Raw genomic sequence first — 16,509 nt, forward strand, 5'->3', positions numbered from 1 at the left:
TAACAAACATACATACTCACTTACTTGATACTTGTAATTCTGCAGGATTTGACTCACTAGAGTTCCTACACAATAAAGCGCCCTCAGGCAGGGTCAGGTTAGGTTATTGAATGGCGATTGTATGATTCATTATATTGCTGTATTTTTTTATATTTCTAATTTCTAATTTTTTTATACTAAACTTGAGATAAATTGTTAAAGCGATACAAGTCTGCAATACAAATCCTCTTTCACTACCCATAAAGCCAAGAACTATTACATTAGCTTCTTCTATTCTATGATTGTGATCTATTCGAATTATGAATGAAATGTCTACTGGTTTACACTGGTAAAAAATCGTTCCCAGTAAAAATATCAAAATTAGGAATTTTGCACTTCCTTGGATATTTTATTAATTTGTTCTTGATGAAACGTAAAATCGTGTCCTTAGATATTTGTTTTCGACTAACTGTAGAAGCCTTCTAACTACTGCACATTTAGTTCAGAATTTATTCACACTAACTACAAAATTATCAATTATTGCAATTAAACCCATTACACATGTGATAAACATACCTTGACAAATTAATAGCATAAATAGAAATAAAACTGCTAACAATCAGGCTCGTGGTTTGCTATACGAATGAGCATTATTTACTAATGGTATTGATACAAACAAAAACTTCAGTATTGAAAGTTGTTTAAAGGTTTTCATTTTACCTTTTGGAAAAAATTATCCTCTTCCTGATAAATTTAATTCAAAGTAATCCTTTAAAAAATTAGAAATAATTTAAATTTAGTTGACAAGCACCTTAAATTGATCCAATGGGGCATGCAGTAATCATCAGCATATTTGACAGGATCCTTATTGTGGAACTGAAACAATAAAAAAAAAAATATATATATATATATATATATATATATATATATATATATATATATATATAGCCGTTTGTCAAAGCTATAAACTTGAATTTTTTAATGTATAAAAAATTACACCAATGTTTTAAGGTATAATTTATTAAACAATGTGCACGTATTTATTTCAAAGCAATATTGAGTATAATGTATACGTAAAAGAAATATTTCAGTTCAAAACAAGAAAGTTATAACAGGTAAGTATATAATTGGTATAAGAATTTGTATGCATGTATCAAATTAAGTACATCTGTGAATTTCAAGTAGTACAGTGGAGTCCCGCTAATCCGAACACGTGTAATCTGAACGTCGGTTAATCCGAACAGGTCCAGGAGGAATTATTTATAACAATAATGAACAGTTATAGGAACTAATTACTTAAAAAATGAAAATGGGTGCATCATTTCGTACATAAACAAAGAAAACTTTAATTAAATAGACATACAGTATTTTATTAAGACAAATTGTGTATGGTACAGTACATAAATAATGAAGTTAAATACAGTACCAAATTGAAACTTATAGGTTAAGTATGAGTTAAATTACTGTTTAAGAAGTGAAATCAAACAAAAATTGGACGTACAGTACTGATATTATTATTGAGTACAATATTAATTGTTAAAAGACATAAATTCAGTTATTGTCTTTTGTCGCATTGAAGAGAGTCTATTGGATGACGCGTAGTTTCACCATCGTGTGATAAACATGATATCGGCAGGTGTAGCAGTAGCCTGTTGCTCTAAGTATCGTAGTGCAAGGTTAAGCGCTGCTGCACCGTCTGCGTGCGGCACCAACTCTCCTTTATCACCCAGGTTCTCGTCGTCCCGTAGCGCGTGGACCCGTACAATATCCAGTACGCTCACATTGCTTAACAATAGAACTCTCACACTAAATACGGTAAATGTGCTTAGTATTCGCAAATACGTTTATTTGTCAAGAAATACAATGCAACAGTCAGAAAACATATTTTAATAAAAAATGTTGATAATTCTATAACAAAATAGACCCATTCTCAAGTTTAAAACCATATTTTTCTGTAATTCTGGCTAATCCGAACAATCACATAATCCGAATATGGCTCGGTCCCAATAAGGTCGGATTAACGGGACTCTACTGTACAGCAATGTTACAATAGAGCAGTTGTTAGTAACTAGTGTTAAGCAATATTTGTGATTGTGATTTGAATTCTTAAAGAATTAACAACAATTTTAAACATGATTATGTTAAGCTAGAGTAAACATATGTCTTATTTGAAATTTGGTGAATCTGAGCCTAAACTTTGAGCCAAGAAAATAAGTGTAATACATTATTCTTGAATACTGACAAACAACCATTGTACATATGGCAACCAAATATTGTTTCTCTCATCCCTCTTGTTTTCATCTCCTAGGTTAGTGTTATGACTGAAACTAATTGTATAGTTGTAAAAGTTAAAAAAATCCTTATTACGAGTGAAGGACCTATACAAAAGGAATTTGATTCAGATTTTGATAACAACATTGTGGTCTTGATTCTGAATTCGATACAGATTCCTGTACACATAACTAAATATTATTAATAACTAATTACTATAGTAACTAAGGAAATGTTATATGATAGCAGGCTTACCATTACCAGACTGATAGCATATTCCTCTTCTTTATTATAGAGACATTAAAAAGAACACACATTATGAAAATGAAAAGGAATATTCTCCCAGTGTGATAAAGGAGAGCCTGCTTTTCCTTTCCTATCTAAATTCACATGTTAAAATCTGACATTTTACCCTTAAAACACAAATACTAATGGTATGATTATTAATTGGTTTTATTTTGTCACCATAAACCTGTTGGGAGTTCCGGGTTGTTGCAGTACAAGTACCCCTGCTGACTCGGGATTTTCCTGGCACTTGATTATTATTGTGCATTATAATTATTATTTGCTCCTGGAATATCATATACCTATAAGATTTCTTTAGAATAATAATTATTTAATATTATTGATGTCTCTGCATTTATATACAGGTATATATATTCGTTCATCAAGATAGCCTAGATCATAGCTGAGCCTGCATCACCAAATAGCTCTCTAAAAATAATATCATCTTCCACAACTGACAATATGCATTTCACTTTCTTCCTCACTATCAGATAACTCACTAAACTCATGACACAATAATTCGTTGATATCTTTATCGAATAACTCACGCTTACACGAAACCATACTTGTGTTTACAAACAACAGCTGCTGGCTGAAAGGCTTTGACTTTTGGAGTAAAAACAGGCTGCCAGTTATCATAGTGCAAAACAAAATAGACCTCAAGAGAAAGCCAGTATTCTACTGCAAAGCTGCTGGTAGTATATTAAACATCATTTAACTTCAGGAAGTACGTCCAAGGAAATGCGAAATTAAGAGGCTTGCAAGCGGCCACAACCCTGCGCCGACGGGCCACAACTGCTCACTTCTCTCGGCCTCAACTGTGCGACAGCGAGATCCAACGGGTTAAAAAAGCAAATGTGACCAGCCAAAAATTTCAAAAACATCCTTGACCATTTTATAACATTTTAAGGTATAAATATACATATACAACAGAGGACATATTTAGAACCACACAAATAAACAAAAGTTAGCGAATATATTTTTGTTAGCATTGAGAAGCGGACATCCGCGTATAGATGCAACATATGCGCAGTGATACACGAACATAACTAGTCATAGGAAATAGGAACCTGGTTAAATACTATTTAAAAAACTATGATAAACTGTTAATTTGGTTATCTATCTACTTGTTTTCGTATATGAAATACAACAAAAACGTGTTTTAGCAATTGCTAAGTTGGTACTACCGACTAGCAGCTGTTGTCAGCAAATAATTGCAGCAGACTCATGGTCATGCACAATTATAAATATGTAAAATACAGTGAACACAATATTATTTGAAATATTACTATAATTATTTTATCTACCTATGTATTTCCAAAAATAAATTACAACAATAATACATTTTAGCATTTTGTAATTCGTGTACTGCCGATCTGCTGTTGTTCATGGGTAGAGTTATTTCAAGAGGACAAAAGGATTAAAATAGCTCATACTTTCTGATAGTCAGGCTGCACTGAAGGCACTAGATAACTGTTGGTTTGATTCGAAAGAGGTCTGGGAATGTAACAATGCTCTAGCAGAGCTGGCAATGAATAACAGAGTAACACTCGGTTGGGTACCGGGTCATGAAGGTATTCATGGAAATGAAAAAGCAGACATCCTCGCCAAAAAGGGAGCGGAATCCACAATGTTGGGGCCTGAGCCAGGTTGTGGGATAAACATCTCCAACATTAAAGCTCTGGTTAAAGAGGACAAGACACAATAATTGGAGTAGAGCCTCAGGATTAAGACTATCCAAATTGTTTATCTCTCCTTACGTTAAAGGGTGGACAGCTCTCCTAGACCAGAATAAGGAGGATATAAGACTGATATTAGGAATGTTGACAGGACATGGCCCTCTGAGGAAGCACCTTATGAAGGTAGGCCTTAGTCAGAGTAACGAATGTAGACTCTGTGGAGAGGAGGAAGAGTCAGCGGAGCACATTTGGTTAGATTGTCCTGCCATCATAGAGACTCGGAAAAGATACCTAGGAGCATATCTCCTCAGCCCCAAGGACATTAGAGAACAGAAGCCCTTAAATCTGATTGGTTTTTGCAAAAGCCTCGGTCTTTGAGGGCACAAAATTAAAGTAAGGGAAGCACAAACGTCCTTTTAGGACTAAGCACAGGGACAAACTGTCCTTTTCCCTCAGGAAGGAAAAAAAACTGCCTGGGAGGCACAAAGGTCCTTTTAGGACTAAGCACAGGGACAAACTGTCCTTTTCCCTCAGGGAAAAAACTGCCTATACTGCCAGACTTGCAACAATGTGTGTTTGACTATAGTCATGATATTGTGACGACCACTTACCAAGTGTATTTTCTGCACTTCTATTGATTTTTATTCGTTATTTTGTAATAAAACATTGGTAGCAGAATTTAGTAAATAGAACCGCAGTATCGAGAACTGTTAACACCTTGACACCACTAAGGACCAAGGTATCAGAGTACCAGAATCAACAGTACCCGATGCACGTACATAAATACAGAATTGCAAGCAAAATATGGATTAATGAACTAGGAATAATTTTTAATTAGGTTATCTATCTACGGTTATTCATACACAAAGTACAACAAAATCATGTCTTTTCAATCGGTAATTAACGTATTGATGATCAGCTGATGTCTAGGAATATACACACCACACTTATGTCTAGGAATATACACAGCACACTTATGTCTAGGAATATACACACCACACTTATGTCTAGGAATATACACACCACACTTATGTCTAGGAATATACACAGCACACTTATGGTGATCTAAAAACTCAAACCTAATACTAACTGCAAGCTAAATAATATTTTTTTAACTCAGACTATTTGTTTACAATTTTTCAAACATAAAATATGACAAAAATGTTTCTGTAATGGTTAATTTGAATACTGACGATCAGCCAGAAATTAACGACATGGAAAATATCCCTAGATTCTATTTCAAGAGCTTCAACACATCACTAGTTTATCACAATGACATAAAACTGATATTTTAAACAGAACATTTGTGCCAATTTAATAATCCATGATTTTTTTATGATTTCCATGAACCGTCAATAAAAACCATAACTTTTCCAGGACTTCCATGACCGGTAGAAACCCTCCAAGAATAACTGGACAATTTTCCCGGCTTTATCGTGAAATTCCCTGACTTTCTCCATATTGTTAAAATTTCCAGACTATTCTCAGTTCTCTTCATTTTCCTGGTCGCTGAACACCCTGTATAGGTGGTAACTACATGTTTTATATCACACTAAGAGTGTTAATACTTTAATACACATCTAGAGAGACAGTTTAACACAACTAACAATTTACTCTGGCTGTCCTAAAGTTGGTACACTAGGGCATCAATAATTTGGATACCATAAATCCAAATGGTCAATATTCCATTATTCAATGCCAGCAAAAGATTTCTTATAACGGGTGTTCCAAATTTTACGCACAATGAAGGAATCTCGAAAATCATAAGAGATACAGCAAAGATTAAATGGACTAAGTTATGCATAATATCAAGACCAACAAATCTATGTGGTTAAGTTAAATATTGGTAGCGTCATTCACTCGCTGCCCTCAAAAAACTGGTTTTAGTCAAAATGTTCAAACTGTTCAGAGCTTTCTTAATAGTACATATAATGGAATGTTTTTATGTGGAATCCGCATTAAATCTTTTCAAGATTTTAAATATTACAATAAAAAACTTATTCAAGACCAGCAAGTAGAAGGTCTAGGGTTCGAGACAATCTTTTAAATACAAGATCCATTTTATCTTCATTTAAAGAAAGCAAGATTTTCCTGTTGTCAAAATACTATATGTTATACTTTCCTCGTGGGTTTCGTAAAATAAAACATAAAAACCAGTTTTTTTTATGGTTAAGCTATTAAGAGAATTTTTATTATACTATCCAAATGGTTGGTAAACCTGACAGAATGAGCAAATGTCCTGAGAACAATGAATAACATTTAGAATTTTAAAATTTAATTTAAAAAATGTTTTATCTACAAAAAATTGAGAACTTGAGAGTATTTTTTTAAATTGTATTTTTCAAACCACTCATGTCTGACCTTGAGTAGTGGCACGGCGTGCAGCGGCTGCGTGCCCACGCACACTAGATCGCAGCCCACACCGTTGTCTATGATCCGTTGCTTGGTCACATTCGTTAGTATCCTGTCCACTTCAAACACTCCAACGCCTGGGGACACCACCACCACTTGCTGTCCCGTTCGTTCAAGACTGCGTTCCATGAAGTGTTTCTCGAACACTATTATCATCATCACATGTGTTATATTTAAACATTGCAAACAATTACAAAAAATAATACTAATACTTATTTTTAATGAGGTGAAATCTTCCTACTTTGTAACAGGTCAAATTACGACATTTGAATATTCGCGGGGAATTGGCAGACTGTGACGTCAGTGAATCACATGTTGTCGGAATTGAGATTTATTTAATTAATAACGAAGAAATATATTAAACTTTATACGGGAAAAGATTTGATTAATTAAAATGAAGTAAACATAACCAAAATTCGTGTTTTACAAAAGTACTAAATAGAATTACGCAGAAAAGCCAATTGTGGGATAAATGACTTGTATATTGATGACGTCATAAAGCACATGTTGCTAAAAATTTAAATAAAAAGCTTTAAAAAAATAATAAAAAGAAAATAGAAAGACTTAAATTGATTAATTATAGTAAACGTGATAAATTTCGACAATTATAAGAAAAGAATCAAATTATATTTATTCGTGAAGACGCTGATTTGAACGGGAGAGGGGATGAGTATTGTTTTGAGTCGGTATGTGTAGTTTTATACGGAGATTCCGTCTTCTCTTTCCAGACTTGAAGCAAGGAGGTTGTGTGGATTCTCCTGAGATAGTAGTGGTGAAATTAATAGGAAACTGTAATATGGTGTATTGAAATTTTAATGAAGGATGGGATATTATGTTAGACTCTTAAATTATCAAAGCAAGGTGAGTGGAATTATATATGTATGGACAGTGTAATATGGAATAAATTAACGTCAAGGTCACTTGGTTTGACTTTTCTTTGAGTATCCAATTTATAAAAAAGTGTGATAGGAACTTTAATGGAGTGATATTAAATTTTTTAACCACTACTCAACCTATTTAAAAACCTGAGATAGACATAGACTTGCTGTTGGTGACAACACCACAGACATTCAAATTTAATAGTAATTTGGTATTAAGTTGGAATAGTATGAGTTAGCTAACACGAAGTAATTTACATCACCAATGAGAGGGAGCACATTTTGAGTAGTGATTGGGAGAGGATTGGGACAGCAATTTGTTTATCTGGAAGATGGCAGAGTTTCAAGCAGTACCAAGGGAACGCAGCTAGCTTTGGGCAGATTTTGAGCAAGATGGCGACCAACACCATCCGGAGCAAAATGGTACAGCAACGTGGGACTGGTAACAAAAAGGCGCACAACTACATGGGGCGTCAACAACACTAAAAAACCGACACAGGAAATTGACACAACTACGACGGGCAGATCTCGCGACAAATTGACGCAGTCAACGTAGGGCGATCTACAGCAAATTGGCGCACCAACTGGAGGGCTCCAACTTCCACAACTAATTTAAGTAGGTTAGTGGTAGCATATTTTAGACTAAGTGAAAATCACTGTTTTTATATAATTGTATTTTCAGGTGTGTGTCTAGAAGAAGTATGATAAATTATTGTTAGTCTATAAGTTTGATAACTTTGAACACAGCCTAGTTATAATATAAATTGGTAAAACTTTCCTGGTAGGCTAGTAAAACAAATATTAGGCCTAAATTAATAATAGAAATTTTCAAATTAAACATAGGCTACAAGATGGAAGGCGAACAAAATAATGAAGGGCCCGCACCAATATTTAGACCAGTAGAAATAGATCTTCATAGCTCAGGAGATACAGGGTTTTTAGGTTGGTCATCCTCTAATACAGTAGAACATGAGGTGTCGACAACAGATGACAGAAATTCATTAGAAAATGAGGTTAGCAGAGTCAGTAGTCCAGTAGGAGTTGATAGGGATGAAGGTCTTATTGCATTCATGAGGACTATGATGAATAGTCTGAATGAAAAGATGGATAAAAATAATGAGGAGTTAAAGAAAAATAATGAGGAGTTAAAGAAAAATAATGAGGAATTAAGGAAGGACTTGAATGAAAAGATGGATAAAAATAATGAGGGATTAAGGGATCTGAATTATAAAATAGATCAGGATAATGAGGAACTAAAAAAGGAATTTCAAAGAAGTAATGAGCAGTTAAAGAATGGGGTTAGCAGAGTCAGTAGTCCAGTAGGAGTTGATAGGGATGAAGGTCTTATTGCATTCATGAGAACTATGATGAATAGTCTGAATGAAAAGATGGATAAAAATAATGAGGAATTAAAGAAAAATAATGAGGAGTTAAAGAAAAATAATGAGGAATTAAAGAAAAATAATGAGGAATTAAGGGATCTGAATTATAAAATAGATCAGAATAAAGAGGAACTAAAAAAGGAAATTCAAAGAAGAAATGAGCAGTTAAAACGAGACATGGAACAGATGAGAGGTGAGTTAAACAATAAAATAGTAGAGACAACGGAGGTTATGAGAGTAGAGATAAATAAAGGCTTAATTACTTTAAATAAAGAATTAAAGAACTTGGAGGAGGGGGTCAGACTTGAAATAAGCGAACAAGCTGAGAAAAACAAAAGTGAGAGGAGTAAACTTAAAAGTCAGGTTAGAGGAGAGATTACTACGGAGATAAAGAAATTAAAAGATAAAAGAGAAGAAGATATGAGAGAACAGGCCCTCCATAGACACCTATTCTGTACGCAATATGGGATTGAACAGGAGCATGGAAAACCATCTTTAAAACCAATAAACTGCAAAAATAAGACAGCTTTTCAATAGCAAAAATTCCAAAATCATACGATTAACTATCCGATGAATGAGCAAATTTCCACATGTACTTATACTATACTCTTTATACATATAAATACGGAATATTTTAGTATTAAAAAAAATATGAGTATAATAAAAGAATAACGAACCATTTTTAGCCTAAATGGATTATTAGTTAGTAATTGTATTCAATTTTACATGTAAGAGAAAGTATTGCCTAACCAGTGCAGGGAACAAGAAGACGTTAATTATCTTAACAAAAAAGTGAGAAAAAACTAACATTTGCCAAGGGATTGTAAATAAATAAATGAAATGACATAAAACAAATTTCCAAGTGCAAATATTTGTAATCATAAAAATATTACCAAACTACGAAAATTGCAGCAAACTGCCAGGGTTGCAATCTCTTGCATGTTAATATGAATTGAATATTTTCTTCATTTCAGTTTTATATAAAATTTTATAATAACAACACTCTTCAAGAAGAATTTTGGTAAAATTTGGGAATACGAAATAATAGTTTAATACCGTAATTGGTTTTTTTAAGTAAAATGTCTAAGTATAGCAAGAAATGTGTGTAGGCTTCGCAATTGTGGACAAAAAACTTTTTTTCAATATGTTTTTAATTATACCCCAAGTTGTACCTAAAAAATTAATTTACCTTAAAAACTAAGCAATCGTGCGCCCGACGGGGTACAAGATATATAAGGTATTTATTTGTGGTTTACGAAAGTCCGGTGTGTACCCGATCGGGTATACAATGGAACTTATGAAAGATCGCATGTACTCAATGGGTTACAGGTCGTGAACGTGTTAAAAGACTTATAACATGACATTCCTGATAGAGACACATGATCTGCTTTGTATTCTTGATGGAAGTCACCAGGTTTTAATACAAAAGACATTTTTTATTCTTCCACAAAGAAATAAAATTGAAAGTGCATGTATGACGGTTTTAAAAGATAATTGTATTTCCCAACCTTCCATCAATTTCAGTGACATTTTTCTACCATTAGTAAAAGAAGAAATCCATTCCAAAATTATGAATTGCAAGCCATATTTTTCTACATAATTTTTTATAATTTATTAGTTTTTGGTCTTTACAATTAGTTTTAAATTTTATTCTATTTTATCATATGTTTTTTTTTCTATTTTATACATATGTGCTTTTGAAATAAATTAAATGTGGAAGAAAAAAATGTCTTTTATATTAAAACAGATACATGAATCCACATTTTGAGTCTTTGGTACTATTCGACACTAGACTCAATTACTAATGCTACTAAAAAATTGTACTTCCAAATGATTCCTGATGGAGACATTCTGATCAAAATTTTGAGTGTTTAGTGCCATTTAACTCTAGTTTTAACACATTCGAGTCTACGCTCGAGTGCCATTGTTTAATCACCCGGCCGGCGCTCGAGCATGACTCGAGCACAGCTTTGCCGATTGATATACGGAGTTGCCCGAGTGATATTCGAGTGCCGTCTGCTGCATTAGAAAGCCAGCTTTGTTGGTTAGTTCAGAAAAATTCCGCTAGGCGCTACTATGTCATACCCGCTTGAGACTTTTGTTTATCGACTGACGTGGCCTGGCGCGTCGTGAGTCTGTCTACGACAACAATCATGGAGAGGCGCGCATTTCAAAAAACAATGGGCAGTATATTAGCTGAATTAGAGTTAGATACGGACTCTGATATTGTTAATGATGATCCGGATTTCAGCAGGTTCTACTGCAAGGATTGTAATGTGGCACTCTGCGTACCTGACTGTTTCGAAGAGTATCACACTAAAAAGGATTTTGTGTGATTTTTTTTAGCATTTGACATTTTTTGGCAATTAAAATTATTTGTAAATATGTATGTAGTAAATGCCTTTAAAAAAATTGAAATTACTTGTTTTATTTATTCAAAAGTTAGTTTTCAAGTAACACAAGACATGCGGGAGTTTTTATTTTTCTTCAAAAAAGATAAGTTTTGAAATTTTTTTAAAAATTAATTAGATTTTATAGGAATAAAGTTTTACATATTAATTTAAAGAGGAAAGATAGAACTTTCAAGAAAATATAATATCATATACATAATATTTAACAGTTTTCTAAAAAAAAATCTGAAAACCCATTAATTTATGCAGACCAGGCATAAACAGCAAATAGCGAGCCAGACTCCAATGTGTTAAGTACCATTAATATTAAGAAACCTTCAACTTTTGAGTACATTTTTACCATTTCCCTGTATATTTCCCTACTTTCCAGTATTAAGAGTGCTAGGAACCTCGACACTGAATATCCAATGGAAAAGAACTGACCATTGAGTGATATGTTGATCACCTCCAAGAAGTTGCCCTGGTGAGAAGAGGCGAGTTTGGTCATAGGTATTTCTATATCGCTTCTGTTGTGGAATGTGAGTAACATTTCCTTGAAGCCCTTGAATTCTCGATGCAGATGGTTCAGTATGTGGGACCAATCATCATAGCGTTCATTCTGCACTGCCACTCTGCAGCAGTGTAAAAACTAGGTGTTAATTATGCAAGAGTAACAGAACTGAAAATTAAATTGGAATTATCTCAATTAAATTATTCTGTAGAAAATACCTAATTTAACAGGTTCTAGCATACATTAATTAGATCTGAATTGTAAAAATCTCAGTTTGCCCTTATATAATACAAAATAGGAGGACACCACACCATAGCATGTAACAGGCATCGCTGTATCATTTCAAATCTATACCTACATGAATTTACTGTTACATGTTAAAATGTAGATTCTACATTAGACAATGTTTAATGTTATAGTTCAGCGTTTGTTTTATATTTTTTATACAATGTACGTAAGATGTATAATTTGCAAGTTGTAATACATAATTTGATATAAAAATGTGAGTTGAGAGCAAACACTACAACTAAACTATGTAAATGTATACATTTTTTAATTCCTATCAATGTATCTATTTTTTTATTGTGTGTTCAATAAATTTCTAATTTGTTTGGTTTAATTGTACTGATCTTATTGTAATTTTTTCCAAACAAATATTCAAAATTCTGATTCAGCAGTGAAAATAAATAAAAAATAGCAATTATTCAGTAAAACTATTGTGATTACTGTGGACAAACTAATTTTCTTCACATTGCAATGTAAAAATAATAATTATGATTATTGTAATTGAAGTTTTTAATGTTAGTAGACTCGTTAATTTACATTTTTACCTTCATGAATTTATATACAAAACTATACAAATTTTATCTGTGATTGTTATATTATAAAATTTGCTTTTTTTGTATATAATACATTTTACAAACATGTTTTACTGTTTTTCCTAAAAAGCTAAGCTTGGAGGTTTAGTTCAATGACAAACATATTTTTCATTACACATAAGAAGTACAACATAATTATAATTATGATATAACATGTCAGACTTGTGAATAAAATAGTATGAAAAATAGTGGGAGTAAGTATAATTATTATATATATTTTTATGTATTTTTGAAATATTCCATGCAGACACCAACCAATATAGAGATTTACCATTACCAGTTCTAGGGCTAAGAATCGTAGGAATCGGATTTGAAATTCAAATATTCTGGATTTGTCCATCATAATAGACTTTTTTAGTTTATTGCAGTTGTTTTGGCTGTTAAATTTATTTAGAAATAATTAGCTATCCACATTATTTTCTTGATAACATGAACTATATGCGTTTCATGTCTAAATGTTGTCTAATTCATCTTGTGATATCATGTTGTTTGGGGAGTTGTTACTTGACATCATTAGTCAGACAAAGAAGTTTATTTTATTTTTAACTTTAACTTGTTTTAGTTCCAATACTTATTAATTTTTATTGTAAAGTAACACTGACTGTTCTCCAGAAGAAAAATTCATTTCTGACTGGTTTATATCCGCTAGTTGAACCTACACTTGGGTACACCATGTCACTTATATCTGGGCAACCCCATGGATGGGTACAAGTGGCAAGGTCTTCATACTCCAACACATGAGCCAAGTCGATGCATCCGAACAGCACAATCACGGCCACCTTCTCTCAACATCTAGTACTGTATTTCTGTGACGTGCACATCTTAAGAGTGCCTGATTCTCGACAAATGGCTTATACTGTCGAACATTGGAACCACTAGGCCCAGCCCTCGAGATATATTTTTGTTAATTGTTACTCTTGGCAGAAATGTGGCGTCATATTTTTATTTTCAAAATTTAAAATTGGTGCTTGCAGGTTTTATTCAAATTCTTTAATGTCACAGTCTACATAATATACGTTCATTTAATCCAGTACAGCTGGAAAAACAGATACAGGTTCTAACACTTTGGAAAAAGAAGGCAAAAATGATACTAGCCTAAAGTTTTCTGGATTGAGCTTACTCCCTTTCTTGAAAATATGTTTTATTTCTGCATATTTCAGTTAGTAAGTAACCAGTCTCAAATAAATGATCTATTTATTATGATATCGAAACAATGAAATCCACAGCTTGTTTCATCAAATCCACAGGAATTCCATCTTTTGCTATAATTAAACTTATAAATAAACTTTGCAATATTGATTATTTAATACTACGACCTCAGAGAACTCCAACCAGATATATTTCATATACATATTAATTGTGCCTGCGCCACTCTGCTTTTGATGTACCTAAATTGCCACCAAACAAGGAGAAACTGAGTGAAAGAGCCACAATACATGCTATTAAGTTAGAGCACCTTTCTAGTATCTGCCTTTGTATTCTTGTTGGAGGCTCTCTAACATGTACTTGGTGAACGTCTCACCTGTAGAAGTTCCCGTAGTATCTGCGGTTGTAGTCTTGTTGGAGGTTCTCTAGCATGTACTTGGTGAATGTCTGATCTTTAGAAGTCCTCGTAGTATCTACCTTTGTATTCTTGTTTGAGGCTCTCTAACATGTACTTGGTGAACGTCTCACCTGTAGAAGTTCTCGTAGTATCTGCGGTTGTAGTCTTGTTGGAGGTTCTCTAACATGTACTTGGTGAACGTCTCACCTGAAGAAGTCCTCGTAGTATCTACCTTTGTATTCTTGTTGGAGGCTCTCTAACATGTACTTGGCGAACGTCTCACCTGTAGAAGTTCTCGTAGTATCTGCAGTTGTAGTCTTGTTGGAGGTTCTCTAACATGTACTTGGTGAACGTCTCACCTGAAGAAGTCCTCATAGTATCTACCTTTGTATTCTTGTTGGAGGCTCTCTAACATGTACTTGGTGAAAGTCTCACCTGTAGAAGTTCTCGTAGTATCTGCGGATGTAGTCTTGTTGGGGTTCTCTAGCATGTACTTGGTAAATGTCTGATCTTTAGAAGTCCTCGTAGTATCCACCTTTGTATTCTTGTTTGAGGCTCTCTAACATGTACTTGGTGAACGTCTCACCTGTAGAAGTTCTCGTAGTATCTGCGGTTGTAGTCTTGTTGGAGGTTCTCTAACATGTACTTGGTGAACGTCTCACCTGAAGAAGTCCTCGTAGTATCTACCTTTGTATTCTTGTTGGAGGCTCTCTAACATGTACTTGGCGAACGTCTCACCTGTAGAAGTAGTATTGTTGGGGTTCTCTAGCATGTACTTGGTGAATGTCTGATCTTTAGAAGTCCTCGTAGTATCTACCTTTGTATTCTTGTTGGAGGCTCTCTAACATGTACTTGGTAAAAGTCTCACCTGTAGAAGTCCTCATAGAATCTGCCCCTGTAGTATTGTTGGAGGCTCTCTAACATGTACTTGGGGAATGTCTCACCTGTAGAAGTCCTCGTAGAATCTGCCCTTATAGTCTTGTTGGATGCCCTCTAACATGTACTTGGGGAACTCTGCAGCTGTGGTGGCTAAATAAAATACTCGAGTGTACAACACAATCGTCACTTCGTGATTAGTGCCAAGTTTCTGCAACAACAAATAATTAAATTTTTACACTCAATTTGCTTTTTAAATGTTAACTGAAAACTAGAATGTGTCACAATAAATTAATCCTTTCAGGTTCTAACAAGTTCTTTGTGACATCTCACATTCATGAGCAAATTTAATTAATGACAGATATTTGTCTGGAAACACAGTACAGTGTCAGAGAAACTATGTGTCATAAATATGAATGGGAGGTCATTTTCAGCTCTACCTGTAAACTCAAGCTTGTAATCCTTTATTAATTTAATCAAAATTGACATTTTTGGATTGTAAATAAGTATATTTATTACAACTGCTCTTTAATTGATGTGGTGCACAACAGCTGGGAGTTGGTAAATAATCATCACCGGTGGCCCACTTAGAAAACTAAATTATTCCTATCTCTCTACCTAGTTTTGGTATGTATAAAACCATCAAAATAATATTTTTTGTCAAATTGTTCATATAATTTACAAATTCAGTTTTGCCTTTTAAGTAATTTTGCTAATTTTCTTTGTAGACTTACTCTGCCTGTCCTCATTGGCCAATGGCCAATGCAAGAATATTATCAAACAGAATAAAGAGGACATTGATACACTACAAAGTCGATGGTACTGATAAAAAATGCAATAATCACAGACACGATTTGAATCTGCGCTATCTCAACTCAGACCCAAAATCCAACATTTAGACCACTCAGCCATCAGCGTTCTTAACCAATACTATTGGTGAATGTTGGGCTGGATCTTGTAAATAGAGAAACATGTGATACAATGATTTACAAACATTGTAGAAAATTACTATTTGATTAAATGATTAAAAATATCTAACATGCTTTAAAGGAGAAAGTAATTCCTTATTTAGTACTATTCTACCCATTATCATGGGCCACTGGCCTCTGCAAGTATCTTGTCAAACAGAATAAAGAGAGAGTTGATACAGTATCAGTTTGTAGGTACTACATTCAATCATACATTGTTGACAGAGTTACCGACCTGAGGGAGTAGTTAGGAAATAGAGACATCCACTGCAGTCAATGTATTACATGTTAATCTCTACCCTTTGACCACTGGGCCACTTATAAAATACTACCAACCTAAATAATCCTAAAGATGTTACTAGCAATCCGGTTATCTCTTCAAATGCGCCATTTCAATCCACAATTGCAAAATATTACGTTTAACACATTGTCACACAAGATATTTGTAAGAAAAATA

General features: G+C 33.6%; 1 protein-coding gene across 1 annotated transcript in view; it reads right to left on the reverse strand.

Moving 5' to 3' along the window:
- Positions 1–16,509, reverse strand: part of LOC124368209 (GATOR complex protein Iml1-like) — a 105,748-nt gene that overhangs the window by 66,731 nt on the left and 22,508 nt on the right. The window contains exons 6-9 of the mRNA XM_046825484.1: positions 15,153–15,295; positions 11,721–11,908; positions 6,576–6,772; positions 791–855 (exon numbers count right to left, since the gene is read on the reverse strand). Of these exons, the coding sequence (XP_046681440.1) occupies positions 791–855; positions 6,576–6,772; positions 11,721–11,908; positions 15,153–15,295 (593 nt within the window). The remainder of the gene's footprint in view (positions 1–790; positions 856–6,575; positions 6,773–11,720; positions 11,909–15,152; positions 15,296–16,509) is intronic.

The sequence above is a fragment of the Homalodisca vitripennis genome, chromosome 8 (assembly GCF_021130785.1).
Source record: "Homalodisca vitripennis isolate AUS2020 chromosome 8, UT_GWSS_2.1, whole genome shotgun sequence".
NCBI lineage: Eukaryota > Metazoa > Arthropoda > Insecta > Hemiptera > Cicadellidae > Homalodisca > Homalodisca vitripennis.